This window comes from Molothrus ater, chromosome 8, assembly GCF_012460135.2.
Source record: "Molothrus ater isolate BHLD 08-10-18 breed brown headed cowbird chromosome 8, BPBGC_Mater_1.1, whole genome shotgun sequence".
Lineage (NCBI taxonomy): Eukaryota > Metazoa > Chordata > Aves > Passeriformes > Icteridae > Molothrus > Molothrus ater.
The window spans coordinates 22,230,214-22,257,507 of record NC_050485.2 but is presented as its reverse complement, the minus strand read 5'-3'; the positions used below and the strand labels follow the sequence as shown (position 1 = coordinate 22,257,507).

At 54.5% G+C, this 27,294-nt stretch overlaps 3 protein-coding genes across 3 annotated transcripts in view; 1 reads left to right on the top strand and 2 right to left on the bottom strand.

The window, feature by feature from the left end:
• Positions 1–9,248, bottom strand: part of ARMH3 (armadillo like helical domain containing 3) — a 123,485-nt gene extending 114,237 nt beyond the window's left edge. The window contains exons 1-4 of the mRNA XM_036385444.2: positions 9,049–9,248; positions 2,090–2,201; positions 1,567–1,623; positions 1,295–1,441 (exon numbers count right to left, since the gene is read on the bottom strand). Of these exons, the coding sequence (XP_036241337.1) occupies positions 1,295–1,441; positions 1,567–1,623; positions 2,090–2,191 (306 nt within the window). The 5' untranslated portion in view covers positions 2,192–2,201; positions 9,049–9,248. The remainder of the gene's footprint in view (positions 1–1,294; positions 1,442–1,566; positions 1,624–2,089; positions 2,202–9,048) is intronic.
• On the top strand, positions 9,125–15,599 carry HPS6 (HPS6 biogenesis of lysosomal organelles complex 2 subunit 3). The gene is given in 3 exon segments (XM_036385441.2): positions 9,125–9,437; positions 9,724–9,864; positions 9,866–15,599. Coding segments are annotated over 2 exon segments (2,448 nt in total). The 5' UTR covers positions 9,125–9,437; position 9,724; the 3' UTR covers positions 12,174–15,599.
• On the bottom strand, positions 15,501–24,864 carry LOC118688092 (prominin-1-A-like). The gene is made up of 25 exons (XM_036385442.2): positions 24,844–24,864; positions 24,434–24,644; positions 23,330–23,385; positions 22,895–23,100; positions 22,373–22,493; positions 22,179–22,242; positions 21,676–21,765; positions 21,237–21,427; positions 21,083–21,157; positions 20,719–20,782; positions 20,336–20,495; positions 19,931–20,083; positions 19,338–19,461; positions 19,095–19,186; positions 18,786–18,870; positions 18,535–18,678; positions 18,220–18,291; positions 18,000–18,089; positions 17,832–17,885; positions 17,417–17,497; positions 17,044–17,112; positions 16,858–16,947; positions 16,480–16,592; positions 16,101–16,118; positions 15,501–15,699 (listed from the first exon to the last, which is right to left on the bottom strand). Exons 2-25 carry the CDS (start codon positions 24,612–24,614, stop codon positions 15,648–15,650), a joined length of 2,445 nt encoding a protein of 814 aa, XP_036241335.1. The 5' UTR covers positions 24,615–24,644; positions 24,844–24,864; the 3' UTR covers positions 15,501–15,647.
• Between the last annotated feature and the right edge of the window lie 2,430 nt (positions 24,865–27,294).

The following is a 27,294-nucleotide window of genomic DNA, read 5'->3' as shown; positions in this document are numbered from 1 at the left end:
TCAGGCACCTCTCAGGCCTGTGAAGAGGGGAATGAGCAGGAATACAACCACTGCAGTTTTAGATTCCAGCTTAAATTCACCAGTGAGAGGTAATTAGTTTCACATGTAAAGCTGGAGACAAAACAGACCTGATGGAATTAGCAGATCTCTAGAACCACACAAAAGCTAGAAGGTAAGGTAGACATTCTTTTTTTGGTTACTGTCAGAAACAGATCCTGGGCTAAACAAGTCTTTGGTCACCATGCTGATTCTCAAAAAAAAGGATTGCTGAAGTAAGTTTTGGCTGTCAGGATCACTTTCCACATTAACATAGTCTGATTAAGGGGACACTCTCCCAGTTTGAGCTCAGGATGTGTTACCTGGTTCCTATTTACATGCATACAGCAGGATTCTTGTGACCTGCCCTAAGTTCTTCCAAGAGTATGGATAGAAGTTTAAGAATTTGAGGTTGGTCTAAGCTGTCTATGTAGCTATAACTGCAATCTTAGTAGCACCCTTTCAAACTAATTCTAAAAATAACAATAAAACAATGCAAGATTGTACAGAGATGTAATACTCTGTTTTAAATCAACTTTTCCCAGCTCACTGCTGGTCCAAAGTCTCCTACAGATGACTTCAAACCTGAATTTCATATCCTGTACTCCTAAAGCTGAAATGCATTCTGCATGCTCCTAAAACAAATGCATTCACCAAACTGTGAGAATCAGCTTGAGAACTAGTAACATCAAATATCAAAACTGACGAGGGGAGTCTCCCACACAAGATATGGAGCAGCAGAGCTTTGGTAAGGAACAATCTGCACAAAAATGGCTATGAATTCTGAGTGATAATTCTTCACAGCTTCCAATTAGGAAGTGTCCAGCTGAGGCAATTTCCTGCGTAAATTTCACACTTAACTTCTCCATAGCTTTATTTCTTTTTTGACCCAAATGGAAATTGAAAAAGGCAGCTGAAATAAGGGAGAAGAGGTGAAAGTAAAACACAACTACACAGCCTAAGTACTTTTGAGACCCCAAACCAACAGCCTGCAATGTGAACAAGCTCCTTTGATTCTTCACTGCCATCCACTTCATCCTCCATCACCAGATCCTCATGAATTCTGAAACAATCTATTGCTGTGCCAAGAGTGGACACTATGAATGTTTGGAACCTCCACAGACAACAATTAGCAACTACCCTGTAGACATCACTTCTCAGTAACAAAGAAACAAGCACAAGGTGTTCGATACCAGCAACAAACACATGGCCTCATCAGAAGCAGAAAGAGCGCATTCCCTGTCCCCCAGCGTGGTACCTGTAATGCATTCACCACTCTGATTGGGTGCTCCTCACCCAGGGCCTGGATGCAGTGCTGAAACAAGCAGTTGATGTTGTCTTTTATCTTCATTAATTCTTCCCCATCCAGAGCCTCCAGCTTGCCTTCTAGATACTCCAGGTTGACCTGTCATGTTAAGAAGCAGTTCAGGCACATTATACCATCACCAACACCTTAGAAATAGAAGTCCTTACACTGTCTGTCTGCCACTTTGTAGGCAGAACAGCAACAGGATGTTCACAGTCTGTTACCTTCATGAGAAATAGCTCCTCCCAAAACCTAGGGTTGCATGTACTGGGGTCCTCTGTCTGTAAGGAAAACAAACAGGCATGAGGGCAAAGAAATCATTCAGGCAGAATTTAAAGAAAGTCTTTATCATATGTAGCTCAGAGTCAGCATCACCTGCCAGATGACCAAGAGGTCTCAAAGTGCAGAATTCTGGCTACAGAGATTACCAGAAGAAAGAAGGACCAAGAGAAGCAGCTCTCAATTGGGATGCCTCTGTTTATTTTCTGAATTGTTATTTGAGAAACACTGGGAAAGCCACGACTTTCCAGAGATGGTAGGTTCTGGTAAGCAACAGGACACAGAGACATTTTGGAAAAGAGCAGAATACAGAGTTCTGCAGGACAACAGGAGAGCCTGGAGCACGTGCCTACACTGTGCAGGCCTTACCTTGAGGAAAGAAATCCACTGGAAAAAAACCCTCAGCATAAACTAAACCAAGAAAATTTAACACAACCCTTTAGAAAAAAGTGAGGCTCAACTGCTTACCGTGAAAATTTCATCATACATCAACACCACTTTCTCTTTCAAAGGCTTCTTGGAGGCTGAAGATTTCCGGAGCAGCCCACCTTTCTTCTCTGTTTGGGCCATGCTGTATACCCTGAAGGGAAGAACAGACAAAAAAGCTTAGAAAACTTGAACTTTTCTTCAAGGCATATCTGGCCTGCCTCAACCATCAAAGATTTTTTTCACTGCACGGAAATACTAACAGTGTCTCACAAGCTCTAAGTAGGGGCATTTATAACTATACCTCAGATCAAAGAACCCATCTAGCTCTACATCCCATTTCAAAGACATGCAGAATTCCACACACAGGCAGAAACAGAATAAGCTCCTTCTGGATAAATTTTAATTCTTCTCTATTAGAAACTGATTCATTATCCAGACCAACACAGTTTATATTTAGAAGAGTATGTATTTTTTAATCTCACTGGAGGAATTGTGATACTTGATAACAAATAGGTACCCAGTCTTTTTTGATGCTGGTCAAGCCTCAAAAGCATCTGGTGACATGAAGCTCCTGAAACTATTAGAAAGTCTTCTCTTTTCTGTTTAATTTGCTGCCTAACAAAGCACTTCAAATTCTGCTTTTTGTACTCTGAAATGGCATCCAACACAAGGAAAGCCTCCATAAAGCACTCCTGCCACCCTTGTTCACATCTCCCCCTGCACCTTAGCATCCTTATCTGGGCCAGCTCCTCTGCAAGTTAAGCCAGAGAGGAAGCCCAACCCCAAAAGCATTCTATGTGGTTCAGTTTTGGGAGGAGGATGCAAGAGAGAGGACAAGCTTTACAGGGATTTTTTTTTTAACCAAATTAATTTAATTATCCATTTGAGAGCAAAGGGTTTTCTAAAACCACAGAGTTTTACTATCATTAATTGCTGTTTTACTGATTATACTATTAAAAAAAAGGAGTATCCTTATTACAAAATGAGCCATTACACAAAGTAATGTGGTCCAGAGCCTGCTGTGAGAGACAACCCACTCCAGGGGCTGAGTCAGAACACACAACTTGCCACATATTCTCAACCTCATGTGTGATGCTACCAAGTGCAGCACTACTCTGACCTCGCAAATACACATTTATCTGCAGTCACAGATTTTCCTGGCAAGCATCACAGCTTTAGCACTGTTCTAACCTCCTCCATCACTGCAGAATGTCACAAGTACTCAGCAGAAAGGGAATGCCATCCCTTCTCACGTCCCTGAGCTCCCAGACTTTCTCCCATACACCCAAAGGTAATTACACATATGGCAACAGCATCCCACACACAGAGGCTTGACTTAAGTCACACTCCAGGAAAGCATAGGCAGGCTCCTGTGGTAGTTGCACCCAGCCATGATAAATCATGGACACAGAGGGAAGTTCACTGTTCCAATCAGGACCCCAGAGCTTTCTGAGCTGGCAGTCATGGAGGGAGCTTTGGATGTAGCCTCAATCCCAGACTGCCTGAACCCCCTGCCACAGACTTAGATCTGCCTTTCCCTCAAAGACCAAATTCTACCAACTACTGAATTCCTGTTCCAAATGTCCCCTACATTCTTTCTACTGCAGGCAATTTTTAGCTGACTTACAACTCTGTTCTCAACTAGGACTCTCAGGCTTCCAGAGACAGTTATTCAAACATCCATCCCTTTAGCCATAAATATTGGTTCTAAGGGGCAGAAAAACATTTTCAGGCCTGGAAAAACAATTCTGCTGCAAAAGACCCTGCCCCAGGTGCAAAGGGAAGGAGCTTTGCCAGGATGGGAAAGGACAGAGAGCAGCAGATCTCACACCTGAAAAGCTAACATTTACATAAGGAGAGAGGTGTTGTCTTCCCACTAGGAAGGGAACCAGCTGGCTGGTTATGGGCTGGGGTGAGATGGAAAGAGCCCTAAGACACCCTGAAGAAAGCTTAGCAACAATTGCACCATAACCTTCTGTCAAAACCAAAATTATTCCTGTAGCCTAGTAGGTCCATGTATCAAACTAAGATGGAAGAAGCTTCCAACTAACAAACAAAAAAGAAAACATTATTCAATCATCTTGATAGGTTCACTTTTAAAGACTTTGCATTATTTTTAAACTGTCGAGGGAAATAAGACATTATTCTAATTAGAAACACAACTGGAAACACTGAGAAATCTATTAAAAACCAAATCAAGAGTGATGTCACTTTTAGCCTAGGAATACAAATCTTGGGTAAGACTGCACAAAACAATTTTCCTACTAGAACTGTAAGTTTCTGAACCTGAAACAGCTGCCAGCCCCAGCATACAAACACATCCATCAGTGTGCTTCTAATTGAATTACAGCTAACGAATCCCAATGTCAAAACTAATAAACTAACTCTCAGTGCTTCTAGGTCAGCATTCTCACATCAAATGTGTACGTGAATGGGAGGGGATCAATAAGCTCTGCTTAGTCCCTGGATTTCCAGAGCTGTATTTTAACCCTTCTCCTCCATTTCCAGAAAGACAGAAAAATTGAAATACATCAAGATACAAAGGGTGAGGACCAGAAGGATCACATGATCATGTGAAAATTCTAGTCTCTGTCAAAATGGGTCTTAGGATTCACATTCTCTCAATCAAAGCTGCAGAGAGCACATACAAAGACAACTGCCAGAGGCAAGGATTAAATAATGTTCTTGTTTATAATTTGCTATTCTACAAATGAGCATATGGAGGAGCAAGGAGAGAAACGTAAACCATGCTTCTCATGCCAATGCTTTATTAGGTTGTGTTTGTTTTGTGACCTATGATGATCAGGTCATACAAATGGTTTTTTCTTTTCACTTTATGCAATTACATTTTCTAGATGTCATAAAGACAAACAGAAAACTGCATTTTGCTAATGGAGACCTTCTACTCAGCTGCAGAAAACAACAGTTAAATGCACAAAACATTTATAAATAAGTTGCAGAGGTGTCAAATTATCATGATGCCCTGACAGCTTATGAAAACAACAACACTGATGATAATTAACAATTTTCCTTTAAACACCACATTTAAAAGACATCAGCGCATTTTCCACATTTTAGGTTCAAATGGATAATTTATTCTGTCAATAGGTCATTCCCATTAACACATGCTGCTAAGTGAATCCTGCTGTATTCACTGACTGCACAGGAGAACTGCCCCTCAGGGCCACGAGAAGCACGCGCATGGGGATTTTTAGAACAACAAACACTTTGCTGCACAGCAGAAGATCCAAGATGCTTCGTCGGGAACTAAAAGACAACTTGACAGAGCACGAGTCTTGGCAGCTCAAAGGCAGGAAGATAAAAGACACAAGTCCAGGCAGACTCTTGCTTTATCTCTCATCAACCCCAGGATCAGCTGATCCAGTCAAGAAGAGATGAGCACATCCAACCATGCACCTCCTTTCTGTTTCACTCCAGGACTCGTAACAGAGATTCCAACCAAACATACGACATTCCGATGAACACAGCTCTGTTAGCTTTTTGTTAGAGTAGCCACAGGGAAAATGAACCTGGTATTTTGAGTCTGAGATTTACTCAGACTTGTGCACACTGAGAACTGCTACACAATGCTTCACACTGTCACTCAGCTCCTGTACAGACTTATTAGTATTCCACAGACTGTCTTTTAACAGCAAAAATACTGTCAAGAGGATAACACTAATGCACATCTACACCATAATGACATCAGGATCCAAAACTTGTAACTTGTGTAATCTTGCATGCAGCCCATCAAGCACAGCATTTTGTATTCAATTGCCTTGGCTAACAAACCTGAAAGTTTTCATGATTATAAATGCACATACACAACCCCCACATACAACCAAACATGAATAAGTGTATTTTTTCCAGTGTGGACCCCTCACAAAATATACTGCAACACTTCTTGGCTAGACAAAAAGAATACAGATGATGCAAAATTGTATTTTCACATAAGACTTACTTGGCAAACCATTTATTCACTACCCGGAAAAGGCTGTGCAAATGATGTGATTAGTTTGTTAATGTCAAAGCCCTGAACCTCAATCAATTTTATAAAGACTCTGAATAAGAACTAAGATACTTCTGCTTTTCAAATCCAGGGTCCCTTGACTTGCCAGAGCTACTGAGATTGGACTCACCTGTTCAAACATTTCAAAGGCAGCAATTGCCTCCTCCCTCCCTGAGTGTATGCACACCTGGGACTCAGTGTGCATACTTTGCCTTTCAAGGTGTTCTGCAGGTACATCACTCAGGATTAAAGGAAAGCTGCTCAAAAACTGCCTCCATCATGCAAGAGGAGGGGATAAACCGCTGTGTAAAAGTTAACTCACAGCTTCTAAAGCAATGTGCTACAAGCTAAGCACTCATACTTCAGTGAAGTACCAGGAAAAACTTGCACTTCATCCATGTGATGAATGTGCAGAGTGAATACTGGACCTGAACAACAGGCAGTTACAACACAGTCAGAGCCCATCCATCGCTGGAAGCAACACACAACCTGTATCCAGCACAAGAATTTATGAATCCCAGTGCACAGGGAGTGCCTGGACCCAGCTCCTCTGTTAAAAACCTCAGGACCTCCCCATCAGCAGCCCAGCAGACCACTATTGAAAACAAACAGGTCAAGAACACATAGGGCTTTTTTCAATGCTTTAGAAACCACCATGGCCAAATTTCTGCCATAAGTCCTTTTGCAGCTTATTCTCCACAAACTCTTGCATTGGCAGTTACAGATTGTGCAAGTACATCCACACTGCTTTTATATTTGATCCATTGTTTATAATTTCATTTGTATATTGGCCATTGGAATAAAAACTGCTCAAACTGTGCTTTCCTCTACAACTGTAAGGTGCTCAACCCACCAACAAGGGAAACAGTAACACAGCATACCAGCTTTGGAGCCATGCTGCAGAATTTCCAGGTGCCTTCAGGCAGTACACAATGAGAAACATATTCTGAAGGTGTGCTGATGACAAAAAACCCATAGAGATCCTATTTTTTCTGCAGTACAAAGCAACAACCCCAGCACAGCTACAGTATATATATATATAGTACTAGAAATTCCTTCCATCCCACTCAGAGCAGTCTATGTGCTTCTACATAGTACAATCTAGTTACACCATTTCTGACCTATTTTCTACCTCTCAAAAAATTAGAAAATTAGCTTCCCAATGCTAATACAACCACATGCTACCTCTCCCATTGCACCTCTTTAGCAATGATATAAAAGAGTAACATTTGAGCTACAATTAACACTTCGTGCATAACTGCATTAATTTCTATATGTCCAGTTAAAATAACACCCAATGCATCAACTTCACACCACCAACTAGCTACACTTCTTCCTGTCAAGTCCATCCAGACAAGTGCTGCATGCTTCCACCAGCATCTGTTCACACCATTTTCATACAAGGTAATTTTTTTCATTTCACCACACTTTCTCTCTGTGTTCCTGGCTACCATGACCAGCTCTCTCATGTCAGAAAATGACTTTGGGTTTTCACTTTTCAAGCTCTTTAGAATCCATCCCACATAGTTTATCATGAAATATTCTGCACTGCCTTTACACTCCCACCTAAAAGCTCATGTCACCTGCAGATTTTTTCAAATGCCTTCCTTCTGAAGAAAAACACTCTCCCTGTAACCTTCCCCTGCCCTTTTCCCATGGCTTCAGCTGGTGGTGTGGATCCAAGGCCCATGCTGAATACAGTGCAGCTGCATGACCTCGGCTCTGACTTCTGAGGTAGCTGCTATGTTCTAAGAAGCTGCACAGTACAGTCATGCCAAGATAAGAAAGGTAGAGCTGCAGAGTGCATAGCATTTTTGAGATACAGACCATCAGCAGCACAAGTACTCAAGTACTCAGGAGTTAAAATGCAAACATGAAAAGGTGTAAGTTCAAAAAAAAAAAAAAAAAAAAGGGAGCCAGAACACAGCAACTCAGCAACTCTGAGCAGCAGAGGCTGACCCTTCCCCTCCTAAGGGATGTCTGCATGGCTGCCTGGTGTGTTAGCTGGGGGAGGGAGCAGATGAATGCTTAGCCCAGCAGCCCATTAAAGCCTCACTGTTCCTTTTGTGCATGCTAGTTAATAACTGTTTAACTTTTTTACACTGTATGTACCCTGCCCACAGTATCTCTTTGCACACAGCAAAAGTGCCATAAATGACACAGTGGATCAGCCTATTATCACTGGAAAGCCAAACTGTTGTCCTTTCCTCCCCTTGAAATTCCTCTTCTACATTTTTGTCACATTTCCTACTAGAGCTCAAACAGCTGGTGAACTACAGCCACCACGTATCGCAATGACTCAAATTATCTCATTGCTTTGCATATTCCACCCACCCGCTCCCCCTAATTGGCTCTCACCATACATTCGGATTACAGTCTCTGCTGATGAACAAACTTTGCTACAGTGACATACGCAACAGGGTTTGACCCAGGCCGCAGCTTGCTCGTGCAGCAAGTGCTTCTGCCTTCAGCACAATAAACACTGCAAGCTCCCACTGCTTTGCCCCTATTGCTATTCCCCTTTGCTTTGCCCGCACAAGTGTTCGGAGAAGGGTAAGGTAAACCACACAACCGAATGATCAGCGAATGCTCGTTCTTTCCCTAGGAGTTATCTCGAGCCCCAACCACCGGCAGGCAGCCGGGGACGGTGCGGCCCACGAACGCCGAAGGGCTGGACTGCGGCAGGCCCCAAGGCCTCCTCGGGGCCGGCACCCGGGGCACGCACCGGGGCACCGCGCCGTTACCGGCGGGCCATGAGAAGCGCCTCCCGCTGCACGGGCTGCGTGCGGCCGCTCCCGCAGCTAACCGGGGTGGGCAGGGAGCGGCCCTGGAATGAGGTGCCGGTACCCGGCGAGGCCCCTCGCGGCGGGGAGCGCACCCGCCCCGCGGAGCCCCCGGTGCGGCGGAGCCCCCGGTGCCGGAGTGGCAGCGGGGGGCGCCCGGCCCCGCGGGCGGGGTCCCGTGTCCCCCCCGCCGCTCCCGCACTCACCTGCGGGCAGCCGCTCCCCGCACACCGCGCAGGCGCCGCGCGTGCGCCCGCCGGTTCCCCGCGCGGCCGCGGCTCCCGCAGGCGGGGCGGGCGGGGGAGGCTCCTCCCCGGGCCGGCTGGAGCTCGGCTCGCCCCGCGGGCACCGACACACGCACGTACACACGCACGCCGGTAACAAATGGCCCCGCTGTCCGCGGGGACCCGCCGGTCGCCCTCGGTACGCGGCCCCGCAGCCCGCTCCGCACCGGCGGCGGAAGTAGGAGCGGGCCGGCCCGTGGCGGCGCGGAGCGGCTCCGCCCGGAAACCCGCGGCCCCGTGACTGCGCAGCGCCGAGCGGAGCTGCCACTGGCCCGGGCCCGGGCCCGGCCCGTCAGTTGCCGCCGCGGCAGGTGGGTCCCGGCGGGAGGGGGACCCGGCGTGTGCCCGGGGCAGCGCGGAGTTCTCCCGGGCGGCGCTGGGTGTGCGGAGAGCTCCGGGCGCGGCCGGTCCCTGGCAGTCGCTGCCGCGGAACCAGCTCGCCGTGGGGGGAAGGTGCCCGAGGTGTCCGTGGGGGCCTCCTAGAGAGCCGAGGGAGCAGGGTGCCGGGAGCAGGGTGTGGCGGGGCTCCGGGAGGGAACTGAGTGCTGGCTGTGGCTCCGGGCCCCAGCTCGCCCTGCTGCACGCTGTCGCTGACAGGATGAAGCTGCGGCAGGTCTCCGACTTGAGTGACTTCAGCCGAGGCCACTGGCTGCGGGAGTTGCTGTGCCGCGGAGAAGAGCCCAGCCACGTCCAGTCCAGCCCCGACGGGCAGCATGTCCTGCTCCTGCAGAAGAGCCGGCCCGCCCGCCCTGCCGCGGGTGGTGGCCTTCCAGCGCCACAGCATCGCTGGAGCCGACCTGGAGAGGAGCTGGCAGCCGCCCCAGCCAGCCCCTGTGGGACTGCTCTTCCTGCAGAGTCCTGTGGTACTGGACTCGTGGGTGCTGGCCGTGGTGTGGGAGCACGGCCGGACCGAGGTGTGGCACTTTGTGGTGGCCGTGGGCTGGCAGCTGCTGCAGACGCTGGAGCTGTGCCAGGGTGCCCGGGCACGAGTGGTGTCCGTGTGCAGCCAGGGAGCCAGCCTGGTGTGGTGTGAGGAGAGGCCGCCGCTGGGCGCTCACTCGGACGTGAGCAAGTGCGCCTTCAGGTTCTGTGTCTGTGCCCGTGCTCTGGAGCTGGGGGAGCAAGGCGTGCGGCTGGGCACTGCGAGGATAGTCCTGCACAACAGCCCCGAGTACCAGGTCCTGGCCTCTCCCCAGCATGTCTTCCTAGTGCCTGCTGCTGCCGGCTTTGCCACCACTTCCAAATTCCTCCTCATCTGGCATCCAGAGAAGGCAGAGTTCACCATCACAGCCCCCTCTGCAGGCTTCATCCACAGCAAGGTGCTGCGCTCCAGCAGTGAGTCAGACTTCAAGAAGCTCCTGCTGGGTTCTGTGGGTCTTCTCTCAGGTTTTGCCCCTCTGGACATTCACACCTCCACTGTGTCCAACAGTGGGGGTCTGCTGCTGGTGAGCACAAAGGGTTCTGTGAGTATCGTGGAGCCAGATGGGACACAGAGGCATATCTTTGACCTGGAGGGTGGCCCTCTGGCCCAAGGGAGTCCTGTCCAGCTGAAGACTTTTGGCAGCATCTTGGCCTGTGTGCTGGCTGGAGTACTGTACCTTGTCGACCAGAACAGTGGAAGGCTTGTAGAAAAGGAAGTCCTGAGCATGAAAGAAGTGCATTTCCTGGAGTCCCAGGGAGAGGAGGACAGTATCCAGCTCCTCAGTCAGAGTGGCATCTACAGCTTTAGCTTTTCCAAACCTGAGGACAACAGCAGGCCTGAGCCATGCCTGGTGGAGATGGTGTTTGAGGAGGCCTGCAGATATTATCAGAGGAGGAGCCTCAGCAGCTCCAAGCTGACGGTGGAGAAGTTGAAGAAAGGTGGTACGTTCCAGGCTCCTGTGGTCCTCGCTGCCATCCTGCAGCACAGCCTCCACCAGAAGCAGAAGCCAGCCCGAAGCCTACAAGACTCTTACGCCAAGCTGTTGAGCACAGTGAGCCTGGAGCTGCAGAGCTACATGAGCCTGGAGCTCCTCAAGACTTGTGTGGTGTGTGCCCCAGAGAGTGAGGTGGAAAGCTACTGCAAGGAGCTGGTGGAGCAGGAGGTCAGCCGCATTCTGCAGTCTGACATGGACAAAGACAACTTGGCCTACCTGAACTCTGTTTTTGCCTCCTTCCCCAAGGCTGCCTGGAAGGCCACAAGGAGCTGCCTGCAGCTGCAGCAGAATGGGGATGGCCTCTTGGTAGCCAGGGCCACCCCAGAAGTATGGAAGAAGGTCCTGTGTCAGCCGCAGCTGGAGGAGGTGGGTCAGAATGGGATGGTCCCACTCTTTGAGCTTATTTGTGCCTCCTTCCTGAGGTTCAAACCCCAGTGGCTGCCCAGCTTTGTGGAGCTGACCCAGCAGTACGTTAGCAGCTCTTGGTCATACGGCAGCAAGGAGGGCCCAGAGGGCCGGGTGCCGCTGTACAAGAGAGCACTGGGAGTGCTGGCCCGAAAGAACAAACACGGCGAGGCAGATGAGGAGATGGAGCTGGAACTGCTGCTCTGCAGCAAGAGACCTAAGGCTGTTCTGCAAGCTCTGCACCTTCTCATCCATCTGAAGCAGTGGCAGCGGGTGGTGGAGGTGGCAGAGAAGTTCTCCAAACTCAGCCCCTTGCTTAACAAGGAGATATTCATCACACTGCTGGCTGAGTTTGCCCAGCACCGGGAGCTGGACCCTTACCTGGACAGGCTGTGGCCGCTGTGCCCTGCTGAGCTCACCACCTCAGACATCCTCACCACGGTCCTGCAGCACCTCCCTCATTCCCAGGAGGACCCAGTGCCCTTCTCCACCGAGGGAAACCAGCTGACTGTGGGCTTGCTTAAGCCACTGCTGCAAAGGGTTGTGCAGCGTCCCAGTGTCCAGGACGAGATGTACTCAGATGCCCTGCAGAGCAGCACCTTCCCCCCTCCCACCCCACCCCGAGAGCACAAAATCCCCTCAAAAGCAGCGGCTGATGATATTCTTCAGCCATCTGTGGCAAGGACTTCCTCACCCTCAGCACTGCTACAGGATGACACTGTGTGAAGGGGGGACGGACAATGTCATCCTCATCCTAAGCCCTGGGTGCACAAGGAAGGGAAATCCTACCTGTGTTGGCAGTACAGAAGCCTGTTCCTTTTTGAAGCATCCCTGCAGCATCTCGAAGAGCCTGTTGGGTGGCTGAGATTGGGGGATCTCTGAGGAAGGGCAGACTTTCTGGTTATTCCTAGCAAGTGCAATTGTGTATGTGCCAGTGGAGGAGCAAATGCCAGGTGCATTGGCAGATGAAAACACTGGCTGCACTACAAAACTACAGAACTGCTCCCTGCCCAAAGCACTTTGTTTTCGGTTTGTTTGGCTCCTTTCTAGCTCCACTTCTACTTCCCTGATCCTCTGGTACTGGTGGTGGAGTGGTAGGCAGTACACAGTCTTTCCTCCCCATTCTCTGCTCAGTGAGCTGGGTGGTACCTCCAAGCTCTGCCTGTGAGAAACGGCATGTTTCCTGCAGCTGGGTCACTGAGTGCTGCTGCTTTGGGCTCAGTCAGATGCTAAAGGCCAGTGTGGCACAGCTCCATGGCACTGGGGATCCCAGCACACACACTGCCAGTTGCAGCACTCCACACGTCTCGCCACAGCTCCTCTGGGATCAGTCCTGTAGCTGTGACTGATTGCAGCTACTTAGCTGAAAAGAGCAGCCTAATTCCCTTATCTCTCTGTCCCAGACAGTACCCAAACTCTCTGCTGAGCTGAGAAGCTTGCAGCAGGCTATGAGAGCTTGGGGCTGGCCCTGCCTTTCCCTTTCCTTTGTGGAAGCTAAGATTATGCTGCAGGACACCCGAGCTCTCTGTTCCCATCTCCTCTACCTTTGCCCTTTGCATACAAAGGGGCTTTGTCAGGGTTGTCTGGCTCATATTGTGCCTCTGTTTGCAAAATCGATGTAACTTGAGAGCAGTTTGTGCAGGAAGATCCAGGTTCCAGCCTCTCTCAGGTGCCCCGTGCCTGGTCCCCTCCGCCAGGAGGGAGACCCTCGCTGTGGCTTTGCCCCTGCATTCTGGGCTCTGGTGTAAAGGAGCTGTCTGGTGCCTTGTTGGGCTGTGGAGATTGACCTGCATTAATCCTCTTGAGAGTGGTCTTAAGTGTGGAAGACAGACTCCTTTTAAACATAAAGGTTCCTAAAGCACTGCTGAGGTGGTGGTGGATGTTATGAGGGTACACACCCTTAGGAGGAGGGCAGTCTTGTTTTGCCTTTGGCAAAAAGTGGCCAGGCTCATCTCTCTGGTGCTGCCCAGCATGGCTCACAACTGGTAGAGCTGGGCTCAGAGAGCATGCCCAGGCAGCTCATTCCCTCTGTGGTACTTAGCTGCTTACCACTATGAAGCCACAGGAGGCAGAGTCAGCACAGGCAGGCTGCAGCTGTGTGCCACAGGGAAGAGCCATCCAGGCCATACACAGCTGTGGCTGGGCCCAACAGAGTTGAGGAAGGGAGGATTTTTTTTCTCAAGAGCTGCAAATTCTCTATTTTTTAGGAAAACTAGCAACAGAGAGCACCTGGCTGGCCCAGCAAAATCCTGCTGCCAGGCACAGTGTCAGAGCTGCCGTTGGAGAGATTATTGTTTGTGAAACCACTGTAAAGATGTGGCAGGGTCTCCCCCAGAGAAAGGCTTGGCTGTGGAAAGTCCCTGTGGTGGAAAAAGGCCTGACTAAGAGGAAGTGCTGCAATGGTTCCCTAGAGACTGGGTGGTATTTGATGAGACCTTCCTTGGGGGGTCCTTGTGCTGTGGCCATGGGGCGCTGTGAGATTCCCTCTCACTCTGGCAGCTGCCACACATGTGCAGAGGGAGTGGGGCCTGAAAGGAGAGCTGGTGGCATCCACTGTGGGCATTCTGTATAGAACTGTCCTTGCCTCCTCTCTAGGCAGCTGGTGGCCTTGCCTGACTCTGGTCTCACCCCCCTCCCAGGGCTGTTTGGGAGGAGGTCATGGATGGAGCCCAGCACCTCTTAGAGCCCTGGCTCCAGAGATTGGAACACTGCCCTGGAGCTGCACTGAATGGGGAGCCGCTGAGAGCAAGCCCCACACCTTGGCAAAGGCTGTGCAGTCATTTGGGGGGGATATCTTCATTGCCAGGGCTGGGTTTGGATGCAGGTAGCCACAGTGACACAGTGAATGAGGGTGAAGCTCCCTGCCTTCCAGCACTGGCTCTGCAGAAAACAGAGCAGGGAAGAAGCAAAGCCCACAAAGCCAGCAAGCAGAAAGTGAAGCCAGCAGCAGTGCTGTGTAAGACACAGCATCCCCGAGGCACAGCAAGGGAAGAGGAAGTGGGAACATGACACAGTAGGGACAGCCTGAGGCCTGGGGGCAGAAGCCTCCATGTATGGGCCCCACACAAACAGGAAATAGAATTCTGGAGGCTGAGGGTCCAGGGCAGAAAACAGAGCTGAGTGCTTTCCAAGGGGTTGCTGGATATCTCACACCAAGAACCAGGAAGGGTGAGCATCCTTGGGGGAAGCAGGGGCCAAAGCAATCTGAAGGAAACATTGAGCTGACTTACAGGCAAGCACAGGGCTCTCTCTTGCAGTCAGATTCTGCTGGGGGGGGACAGGAGGTAAGGCCGGTGCAGCCTCAGATAAAGCCCAAAGGAAAAACTAGCAATTAGATCCTAAGGCAAGTGGAAAAAACAGTAAGAGATGCACATAGTGGAGGGGGAGCTGGCCTGGCCCTCTCACTCTGCTCCAGAGAAACTTGGACTTTGCAACAAAGGAAATGAGTCAAGCTGCTCACGTATATCCCCTGTGCCTGACACAGCTTTCGGGATGGGCCCTGCGCTTGCTCCAAAGGGCAGCACAAAGCAGTACCTGAACTCAGCCCAAGGCTCCAGACCACGTCACCCTTGATTTATCTGTGCAGAGCACGGTGTGTGCAGGGGTGAGCAGAGAAAGTACCCATGGCACCGGTGCAGAGAGAAGGAGGTGTGGGCTGCAGGCACCCCTGGAATTCACCCCAAATTCACTGGAAATCCATAGATGATACATGCTAGGGTTGCCAGAGGGAAGGGCTTATGTGCTGAGGACAGCTTGGGGTGGCACTTCATAGGCAGGAGGCTCTTTGTGTGGCTTGTCCCAGGGAGGGACCTGGCACCCAGTCAGAGGTGCAAAGGGCTGCCCAGTGAGGGGACATCACCCAGTCTTGGTGACACTGAGCAGTGATCCTGTATCCACCCATAGGCTGGCTGTGGGCAGAGCACACTTGGGAACACCAGAAAGAGCCCTGTGGTCCCAGGCACAGCCTCAGCTTGTGCCAGCAGTGGGGAACCCTCCAGCCCCTAACCCTGCTTACTTCCATCACTGCTAGACCTGAGGAGCAGAGTCACATCCCACAGTGCACACAAACACACCATTTATTGTTTGACACCAAAAATTACAGCCTTGGAAAGAGGCAGGTTCCCTGCAAAAATAAATAGTCACATTTTTCAAGTGGGGGGGAGTCTGTCCATTTCCTCCTCCATCTGTGGGTGATGGGAACTAATGCCTTGTGGAAGGCCTGGGGATTTTGTAGGAGTTGAATGTTGGTGGCCTGCAAAACCAAGGTCACATATGTCACCCCTAACCACAGAGGGGGGTAAGGGATAGCTGAGGATGCACTGGGATGGTCAAATATCATCCCACTCCCATCACCTAGCCCCATAGGAAATAGGGTATGGAGACAGCTTCTCCAAACCCACCAGCTTGGGAGAGTGGGACCAGCAGCACCTCCAGTCTTGGGAGTGTGGGAAGATGATAGGGGACACCACAACTGCATGCACTACAAAAGTCCCACCTTCACAGCCATCCCCTGGTACCAGCACACTCCTTGGTCTGCACTCACCCTGGTCCCCACCCCCTCCCTCTGTACCTACACCCCTGACCCTAACCCCCCTGTACCTACAGGGGCTGCCCCCCACCCCACAAAGGGACCTGGCAGTGTAAGTTGCTTACATCTCAAAGTCTTCATTCCTAGAGGGGAGGAAAAAAGAGGGGACAGTGTTAGTGGGGCAAGAAGATGCCTTGTGGGACAGGACAACATCTCACAGTAGGACAGGGTGTCCCATGGGTCACAAAAGGAGAGCAAATGGGCTTCAGGGTGCTGTGTCCCTCCATCCTGGCTGTCTGATCTGATCAGAGAGCACTGGCTCTTAGAGGCTCCTTCCAGAACATCCCCATCCTCAGAGGCTGAGGACCCCAAGTCACCTCTCAGATTCTCCCCAGCCCACATTGCTTTAGCATGAGCCCCACAGGCTACCACAGGACATGAAGGAGCAGGTGGCAGGGGGACCCCAGACCCAGTGTGGTGCCAGGGGGTGGGGCTGCTCCTCACCTGTACACATCAGCAGTATCCATGCGGCGGTAAAACTTGGCAAGTCTGACAGACAGGATGATGCTGGGCAGCAGGAACAAGGTGCACCAGCCCAGGCTGAACCAGAAGGCATTCTGCATAGGGTGCAGGAAGAGCTATTAGGTCCAGAGAGTGACTAGGAGCATCTCTTCTGCTCCCAGTGCTCCCCAATGACCACCCACACCTCAGAGCCTGGCCTTTCCTCTTAGCCACAGCACTTTGCTGGGCAGAAGCTGAGCACTGCTTCCTGTGCATCCCTGATCCTTCCCTGCATCCCTTATCCTGTGCATGAGGAGGACAAGAGCACCTCACTGCCACCCCACATGTGTGTGTCACTCTACACACCACTGCCCCACTCACCACAGAGTCCATGATATAGTCACAGCCAATGACCTCCACATTATCCAAGGACTGAGCTATGGGCTTGCAACGTGCCACATCTTCTGTCACCTGGGGACATGATGGGGACAGCATATGTCAGCATCCACCAAGCCTTGCAGCTCATTCTCCCCTTCTCTGCACCTCACTGAGGAAGGCTCAGCTTACCCTGCTCTTGGCCCATGAAATGTAGGTCTCAAAGAAATCCAACAGCTGCTCCAGGAAGGCCAATGTCTCCTGGAGGGGCAAGAACAGAGTGGAGATGTTGCACCACCAGCCCCCTCCATGCCCCATGTCCCTTCCATGTCAGGATCAGGACTCTCAGACCACCTCAGCCCAGCAGCAACAGGGCTGAATGCTTCACCCCACCCCAGTCCCTTGCCAGGGATGCCATAAGGGAAGGGGGCACCCAGAGGTGCAAGAGACACTCAGGAAGGCAAGCAGGATGAGCAGCCAGACAAGGTTTGGCTTCCTTGTATAGAGGGAGGTCTTGGTGAGGGGGTATGGTGTGTGACCTGACAGCAGGGCAAGGCAAGCTCACGTTCTTGATGATGTTTGGCATCTCCCTCTCCAGGAACTCCTGGGTTTTGTTGGCTTTGTCCAGCGCAGCTGTTGTCTGTCCCTGAGGTGAAAGCTGCTCTCAGCACTGTGATCTAAGCGGGGCCTCTGCACTTCACCAGCCCTGCTAGCAGCACTCCCTGGGGCAGATCCTCTCAGAGCTGTGGTGTTCCCAGCAGTGACACGCTGGTAGTGCCAGGTACCTCAGGTGGAGGGAGTCTGTGCCTGGCAGGGTCCATGGCCTCCCTCCCTCTACCCCATGAACAGCCCCTGCAGCACATGAAGAGTGCCACAGCAGCCCCCAGACTGCAGGTTAGCCCCACCACCTCCACTGCAGGACCTCGAGGATGCTTTGCAGGGTGCCCGGGACTGGCATGCACTCCCCCTGTGCAGCTTACCTCCAGCTGGGCAGCCCCACTCTGCACTGAGTGGATGTTCTCCTTCAGACTTTGCTGGGGACAGAGAGAAGGGGGATCAGAGGTGCGGACCCCAGACCGTGCCAGCAGGCTCTGAGCTCTAGGGAAGCCCAGCCCAGCCTCCCCAGGACGTGCCCCAGCGTCGCTCACCAGTGGCCCAGAGAAGCTCGCCTGCATCTCCTTTTCCAGCTCCCTCAGTTCACCAGCATTATTTTCCAGGTCCTTCTTCACGTCTGTGCCCTGGAAGTGCTGCAGTCAGCAGTGCCCAGCTCTGTGCTCCCCTCAGCACCCAGGCAGGCACAGAGGAGCCCAGTAACCAGTGGCTTTGGGGACAGGGTGGCTATGGCCCTGGGGTCTCATGGTCTCTCACCACTTTTTTTACCAGCTGCTCCAACTCTGCAGCCAGATCCAGGAGGCTTCCTTGGGTCATATTCTGATCCAGCTGGAAAAGGCAGAGACAGAGCCATGAGAATGAGGAATGGGGTTCACAAGGGGAGCTATACCCCTTCTTTTTGGGACAGAGTGGAGCCAGGGCCTTCTAGGCAGAGGATGTGCCTTGTTACCCTAACAGGTTGCACAGATGGCAGAGGACTCTCACAGCAGCAAAAAGGAGAGTGCAATAGACCTCCTCAACCCACATCCAAACCCCCACCCTGATCCCAAGACCAGGCTACACCCAGCACACCTGCTCCAGGGTGAGGGTGAAGTTGGGAGGCTGTGCAGCCCGACTGGCCCTCAGCAGCAGGTCTGTCTGGCTCTGGTTGAGCAGGGAGATGGGGCTTAAGGTGATGTCCATCTTCTCAAAAGCTGTGGAGATGTCTCCTGCATACTGCCAGAGCAAAGGGGGCCATGATGGGACATGTGCTCGCCCCTCACTGTCCCCTCAGCCCTTGCTCTGGATTCCTGCCCTCCAGACCCTGGCACCCCCACACTCACCTGGCTGATATTCAGGAGCTCATCCAGGGACACGCTCTGGTCCAAGTGCAGAGTTTGCCACAGGGAAGCATCTTGCTGGCACTGCCTGCAGGATGGGGGCATGGGGTGTAAAACAGGGCAGGTGAGGGCCACCTTCTCTCAAGAGCATGTCCTCACCTGTGCAGGTAGGTTGCACCTTGCTCCTTCCCTGTGATCAGTGCCTACCCACAGCCTAGGAAGGTAGGGCAAGCTGCCCTGCTCCTGGAGATTATTGAGGGCATTGAGCAGCTCTACCCCCACCAAGGACACAATGTCAGGGCTGGGACCCACCTGTATATCTCTGAGAAATTTGTCATGTCACCCTTCAGGCCCAGCAGCTCTGAGAGATTGAAGTTAGGGATCTTGCCAGGGGTGTCCAGGAGCTAAAAGCAAGGAAAGAGATGGAGAAACTAGACATAGTGCAGGACAGGACACGTTGGAAGAGCATCTTAAATGGCTAGTGCTGCCTCTGCTCTACCAGTAGCCCTCATTAGGAAGCAGTGTCTCCAGGCAGTTTCCCCACAACAAGCTTACCTGGAAGAGCTCCTGGTTGCGCCAGGACTCACAGAAGAGCATGTAAATGTTCCCCCCCAGCACGAAGATGATCATCACCAGCAGCATGAGCAGCCAGTAGAAGATGAAACTGAAGCCAACCCCTCTGCCGGGACAGAAATGCCATCACCACCAGCAGCCCAGCACTGATGCTGGCATTGCCCCCAGCTCGCAGAGCCCAGGGGCTGCACACCCCACAGTTGTGGGAACACCACCCTTCCCACAAGCTTGTCTCTGTTCTGCCTTCAGACCTCAGAGCATGACCAGGCTCTGCCCTGGAGCTTGGACTCCAGAATGGCTTCCCACAGCTTTGCAAGCCAGCGCTGCCCCGCAGAGCTGCAGGACCCACGCTCACACTGCCAGCCCTCGCTGCCATTACAGGGCAAACAGGCTCCCCTCAAATGCCTCACCAGCACCACGATTGACCAATTTACCACCTGCACGGGGAGTCACCCCGGGGCAGGCCATTAAGCTGCAGTAAAGTGATGATTTAGGAGCTCGAGTGTTCCCAGGGCACCCCTGCCCACCCATCCCACCGCTCCCACACGTGTCCTTGGCAGCCAGCTGAGCCTCACGCCATGAAGAAGTTCCCGCCAGCATTGGAGACGCTGCTGCGCTGTGTGGGCAGCACACCTTCCTTCAGCCCCAGGGGCCCCAGCAGCAGCCCAAAAACGTTGCAGAGGACCACCAGCAGCACTGTGCAGCACAGGAGGGCACACACGATCAACCTGGGGCAAGACAAAGGGCAGGAGTCAGGCAGCAGAACCTTGGACCCTGAGCAGCACCCTGCAGCCCACTGGCTGCCTTCGTGGGGAGGAAAAAGGGTCCCAGACACCACAGTAGGGAAGGGGCATGTGTGTCTGCAAGGCACAGCTCTGAGTACCCTGCACCCCCAACCCCACCACCCAGCAAGGCCCCACCTCCAGCAATGGGAAGAGCCTTAAAACCCCCCAGACAATGGAGTCCAGCCCCTCGCCCACCTGAGCCCGTCCCAGGCCACAATCGGCTCCCTGTACTTCTCCAGCATGGATGTGGCATTGTTCACAAAGGCCCCAACTTTCTGCTCCACATCCCAGAGTGGCAACCTTCCCTTCAAGTTCCTGATCTCCTGCCTGATGAGGAGCAGCTGGTTCTGGCTCTCTGCAAGGCATGGGGACACACTGACATTCTGAGCTGCTGCCCAGGTCCTGCAGGGCAGAGGGGACTCAGGAAGGATAGGAAAGGGGCAGTCATGGCCAAGGATGACATTGGCATGATGGCCCCTGGGGACAGCCAGGGCTGCAGGCCTCCAGGAAAGAATGGCTTGAGAAGGGAGGAGGGAATCCTCGAAGAGGGAGAAGCCAGCACACAAAGCCCTGCTTACTTGCCACCACTTCTTGGGACTGCTCTTGCACCTTGTCAGGGGTCATGCCCAGTGTTTTGTTAACCTGCATCCAGGGAAGCACAGCATGAAACTCACATCCCTGCCTGCAATCCAGGGCTGAGCAACACATCCCCTTGAACCCAGATACTAGTAGCACACAACAGCCAGGCTCCCCACAGCACCAGTCCACCCTACCAGTGTGCAGGGATGGTTGGGACAGCGAGCAGACCTCTGGCCAGCCCTTCCCTCCGTGTGACACACTGAACTCCTGACAGAGCTCTTCCCAACCCACAGCCTGTCAGCACAGCCTCAGCAGCTGCAGGAGCACCCAGCTTTGTGCCTGGGCAAAGGAGACACCCCATACCTCCTCTAAATCAGACTTTATGTTTGACTCGGAGACCTCACGCAGTGCTTCCAGCTGCTGCACCACACCTGGGATCTGTGGGCAAGAGCCTGGAGTGAGGAAGCTGTGGGGGCTGGGGCAGGGGGCCCCTCATCCACACCCTGCCCCTCCTCACCGTGCTGAAGTTGGCAGTGAAGGTGAGCCCCTCCAGGGACACTTGGCTGCAGGGGAGGCCACATTTCTGCAGGGTGCCATTGATCCTGTCCCTCAGGCTGACCAGCCCCTGGCTGTAGTTGCTCTGCAGCTCCTCGAGGTCTGAGCGGCTGATGGCAATGTTGGCAAAGGTGCCGTTCAGTGTCTCCATCCCTGGGGAGAGAGCAGGGAGCTCAGGGCCTCATCCTGCCACTGTGGCAGGGACTCCTTCTCATCCAGCTGAACCTTGGGAACTCATGAAAAAATGCAACATAGGGGCACCTCCAAAGTCATGGCACTTGTCCCAGGGTGTAGCTGGGAGGCCAAAGGGATCCACCTCCATGGGATTCTTACCCAAACATGCACCCACCCTATCTCTTAATCCCCCTGAGTTGCCAGTCTCCCAGGGATAGGGCCAGTACCTTGCAAGAGGCTCTGGAGAGATCCCAGAGCCCCATCCGTGCTGCTCCTGATGTGGGAGGTGATCATATTGCCCAGTTTGGGCCCAATGTCTGCAGAGATGGGAGAGGTGGTGTCAAAAACAGGATCCCTGCAAGGTCCTGGGGCTTGCAGGAAAGCTGGTGAAAACACTGACACCATCAGCAGCCCTCCCTCACCCACCCCCAAGGTGGGGGGCAATGGGAATATCCTCACTCTCCCACCACCCACATCACCCTTCCCAGAGAGGAGCCTGAATAGGGGAAAGCAGAAACTGGAGCAGAGTTGGAGCTTGGGAGAGCCTCCAGGCCCAGACCCTTTAGACATCCCCATAAGAACAAGCCCAGAGGCCTGCAGGGTCAGCAACCACCCACAGGGCAGAAAGGTAAACCCACACAACACTCGCACTGCCCAAGAACCCCCAGCCCTGGGGCAGCTCCCACAGGGCCCTGGGGATGCTCCAGCCCCTCCCGTCGCACACCCTCACCCTGCAGGCTGTGGTTGGCATAGTTCAGTGGGACATCGCTCTTGTCGATGACAAAATCAACTTGCTGTAGGGACAGAGGTGTGGTGTCAGTGAGGGTGGGGAGTTTTCTCTGCTGCCCTTCCCCAGGGGGCTATTTGGGCTGCTCCTCCCGCCCGGCCCCTCGCCCCCAAGACATGGCAGGGGGCCATGCGTGCCTGGGGGATGGAGGCCAGGTAGGTGTGGATGTTGTCCAGAGTGTTGTTCACATTGGGGAAGGTGCTCTTCACAGCCTGGGAGAAGCGGGTGTTGCTGATGAGGGCACAGACACCACCAGCCCTGCAAGGGACGGGTGGCAAGGTCAGTCCCAATGCTCCCCCCAGCACCCTCCAAATCCACCCAAACAAACCCCAGCCTGCAGGGTCTGGAGCACACCAGTGACTCCTGCTTCCAGTGCATCCCAGCCCGTGCCCTGCCCCGAGGGACCAGAGAGGAGGGACGCAGGGAACTGAGGCACGGCAGAGCCCGGTAGCCGTGGGGAAGCTGTCGGGAAAGGGCTGCACGGTCTGCAGTGCGCAGCCCCCCGGGGCCAGCTCCCCACCGCCGCTGCTTCCTCTCCTTTGTCCCGCCGTGCCGCGATCTACTCGTGAACAATGGCAGTTTCCTGGCACGGCCGCCAAGCGCCGGCATTTCCAGCCACCCCTGGGTTCCATCCGGAGCCTCCCGGCCCGCGCACTCACAGGAGGAAAGCGGAGAGCAGCAGGACGGAGGCCCAGAGCGCCCGGCGCCGGCAGCGCATCCGCCGGCGCTGCTTCTGGTACATGCGGCCCCCGCAGTTCCCGCAGCAGCGGCAGCAGCAGAAGCAGCATCCCACCAGCGGCACCAGGATGATGAGGAGGACTCCAATGGCCACGCAGACCAGGAAACCCAGTTCATAGAGCAGCAGCTGGGATAGGAAGAATGAGAAGCAGCGTAACATTGGTGTCCCCAAAGGTCCCTCAGCTCTGCACACCCTGTCCAGACCCAAACAGACAAAATGGGTCCCCCAGGGAGCAGAACATGTCCCCTTGCTGCCACCCAGCATCCAGGGCTCAGCCTCAGAGCAGCACCCACCAGCATCCCCCAGTCCACGATGCTCTGGGGCTGCCAGCTCCCCACCCCACCTGCCTGCTCACCTTATTGATGTTATCTTGGCTGAACCCACTCTGGGACTGCTCAAAATTAATCAGCTCTGGGAGACAAGAAGCACAGAGGGCTGTGAATAGGTGCTGGGCCCTATGGAGCTCTCCGAGAGGGCCCCAGACCCTGCTCAACCCTCCCAGCCCAAGGCATCACCTGCAGCTCAGACCAGCTCTGAGTATGGCATTTTTCTCCCTTGCAGCTCCCCTCCCCAGCCATCACATCATGCAGCATTTTTGCACCCAGGAAAAGTTCTGCCAGCTCCCAGGCTCTCAGGGATTCACAGAACAAGGGAGCTCCTCACCACTGTGGGCATAAGGGACATTGCCCTGGGGCTGCCCTCCTGCAGAGAAACCCAAGGGCGCTGCCAGTGAGGAGTGAGTACTGGGGGCAAAGGCCAACTGCCACACTGCCTCTTTCATTCCCAGGGCTCTCTCTCCCTGTACCACATGCCCTCATTACAAGCCTTGATAGCACATGGGGAAATTGATTGTACCCTGGTGTCTGTGTGACACAGGTCCACAAAGCAGGACCTGTGCTGCCAGCCACACCTTTGCCAGCACGTTCACTGTGAGCAGGGGTCGAAGCCAGTGAAGGATGCACAATGGCAGTACCCAGAGTGGCATTTCCCTCCAGGTGGGCAGCACTTCCCCCATGAATATGGAGCAGCTGCAGGGTCCTGGTATCACCTGTGCAAACCTGCAGCTGCATCGGGACAGAGCTGTGACAGCGACAGGAGAACAGCAAGTGCTGGTAAGCAGGGCAGTGCACAGGGAGAGCACACAGGTGCTGCCCCTGGCACCAGGATACTCTGCTCTTGGTGGCCAGCAAACACAGAGGGCTGCAAGACAGGCAAACAGCCTGCAAGCAGAGTGGGGTTTGCTCTGCACATTTTTGGGAGCCTATGATTAAGTTACCTGGAGGGAGGATGGGGCAGGACTCTGCAAGGTGGCACTACCTCTAACACCTGTCCTGGGGCCCAGCTAATGGCCCCACAGTTGTATGGGACATCAGCAGGACACAGCTGGCAATCCTTGGGATCCCATTCCTGATGACCCCAGCCATTGCACCCCTGCCAGCCCCCTCTGCCATGCACCCACCTGTGGGCAAGGCGTTGGGCTGCACCAGCCGCAAGAAGCCGTGTGCCATCGCCACCAGCCCCGGCGTGCTGCTCCCCGGCGCCTCGGGGCCAGGGCCGTACGTGGGCTTCCAGATGTTCCCCAGCTCCATCGCAGCAGCTCCTGTGGACACCTGGGCACCGAGAGGAGCTGTCGGTGTCATCGGAGCTCGGGACCAGCCAGCCTGCCCTGCCTCCGACCAGGAAATGCAGAGAGAAAAAATATCAGGCACCTGCCCGCTCCTGCCCGGAAGCACAGAGCTGCGGGAGAGCACCGAGGAAGGATGGGTGCACCCATCCCCACCCCTGTCAGCAGTGGGGTGGGAAGCCAAGCAGGAGGTGCCCACGAGGGACCGGGGGGCTGTGGGGGTGGAGTGGATTCAGAGCACTCACCCAGTCCTCTGACACCTCTCTGCACCCACCGCTGCGGCAGGGTCCGGCCGCAGCGTGCCAGCGCCCAGGTCTGTGGTTTAAGTTTCAGCGGTGATTGCTGACAAGCTGTTTGCCGGGGGAGGCGGCGATGCCGGGATCGCCCCACCCTGCCCCTTACGGCTCTTGGCACTCGGCCGCTTCGGGCCGCCTCCCTATACCGGGGTCAGGGTCACCACCGACCTGTCCTGACGCAGGCATGGGGAAGAGTCCCTCTCCTCCCTCTCCGCTAAGCTCCCCTGCCCGTGCTGGTTTCCTCCTGCCCCAGCCCAGGAGCTGGGTGGCCCGGGGTGATCCCGAGGGCAGCCGTCCCGCCCGCTCCGCCCCACACCATCTGCATCCTTTCGGGATGGGATGCGTGGAGCCGTTCAGAGTTTCAACACAAACCAGCTGTAGCCACAGAAGCAGGTTTTGCATCTAAAAACCTTGCGAAATGGGGCACTGCGGCAAACCCGGCATTTTTCAGACGCGTCCCGGTCCCCCCAAGCGGGGAACAGCCTCAGGGGTCCCCAGACAGCATTTTTCCCCAAAGGCTGGGCGCCCGCTGGGCTCCATCCCCGCTCCCCGCGGAGCTTTCCCACGCCGCGTGGCTCCATCCCCCGCCCCGCCGCCGGAGCTCCGGGAACCGCAGCCGGAGGCAGGGGCGGGAGGGGCCGGAGGTCGCTCCCGGTTGTGCCGCGGACGCACCCGGTGGACGCGGGGCAGGTGGCCCGAGGGTCCCGTCCCGGCAGGCGGAGCTCCCCAGCGGGGCACGGCTCCGCACCGAGCCCGCGGCGCGGGTGGCTCCGGGAGGTGCGGGAGGGCCGGACAGAGCCGCCCCTTCCGCCCCGGCCCGCCAGGGTCTGTCCGGCCACGCCGGGCCCCTCTTCTGCCCAGGGGGAGCCCTCTGCCCACCCCTCCCCGCTGCACCTTGGCAGCCCTCCTCCACCCGAGGGGCAGCCCCGCTCCTGGCCCCAGCCCATCCTGACACCCTGCATCTCCCCCAGAGACCCCGGCCCCTGCCCTGTCCCGCATGGGAGAGCCGGCCGCCCACCAGCCCTCTGCCTGGGGATGCTCCCTCCTTGTCTAAGAGAAGCAGCACTCACCCCACACTGCCAGAGCCACTGCTGGCCCCTCCGGCGGCGCCCCCGCCACAGCACCCTTGCCGAGAACCTGCTCCGCTGCCCACCTTGCCCCTGTGACAGCCCTCTGCTGTGACCCCCACCTCCTGCCCCGAAGTAGCTGGAGCCCCCAGCACGGTCCTTGGCCCCTGCCCTGTGTCCTTGCATGTGTCCCCAGGCTTTTGGACGGGACCAGCAGGGACTCTGGGTGAGCTGTACCTGCATGACCTTTGCATGGGGGCCTCCCTGCCTCCCCAGCACTCACGGCTTGCCCGTGGCCACCTCCCGGTAACTGCTTAACTTTCCTTGGCACAGGCGGGCATCACTGCACTCCGTGACCTTAGGTGAAGGTGGCCCAGGGAGGAGGGCAGTCCTGCTTCAGGTTTTCTTCCTGGTCTGGCCCATGCTGGGTGCTAGTGTCATGTGGGACCCTCTGGCACAGCACTGGCACTGGGCAGAGCAGCAGCGGGCACAGATTCATCCCAACAAAAAAAAGAGAGGAAAAAAAAAGCAACAACTAGTGGGTTTCCCACAGCACTGGAGCTGATGTGGGGGAAGGAGGTTTGGGAGCTTCACAGGTACCCTTGGGCTTTCCAGCTCGGACCTCAAGCCTGAAGTGTTGCCTTGGGGCCCTCCAGCAGCTCTCGGGTGCACGTGCAGGATCCAGCCAGGCATATGGAGGATCCATCACAGATGGCAGGATCTGCTCCTGCAGGGCATTGCTCCCTTCCCATCCAGGGCATCCCACTGAGCCTGCCAGAGCTCGGGCATGTCAGAAACGAGGGTATTTACTGATGCCTCAGCTCTGGGTGCCACACCATGGACTCATCAGGGCCACCCTCCCCTCACCTGCCCATCCATGAGCTCCTACCACAGCACCTGGGTCCTGCAGCCCCCCAACCTCAGCCCCGTCACAGCCTGGTGATGTCCCTCATTGCAGATTTCGACCCAACCCCTGCTCCAACTTGGAAGATACAGGCCCATCCTGCTCTCACCCTCTGCTGCATCAGCCCTGTTTTACAAGCATGGTTTCCCCCACATCCCTATAAAGCTGGCACAGGGCACCCCAGCTTCTTGAAGGAGATTGTTATAGTCCCCTGTCCCTCCTTTGCTCCCCCCAGGACACCTCCATGGTGCTCAGCTGCTCCTGCCCTGCTCCCAGGCAGGATTACACGGCCCCCACTGCTCCCCAGGGAACGTGCCCATCACCTTGGTGTCCTGGCAGGCCTCGAGCTGCTTGTTTGCTCTGCCTGGGGGACTGAGGCCATTTCCCAGCAACCCAGTACCTTACCCTTGCTGGGATTTCTGCTCTCCA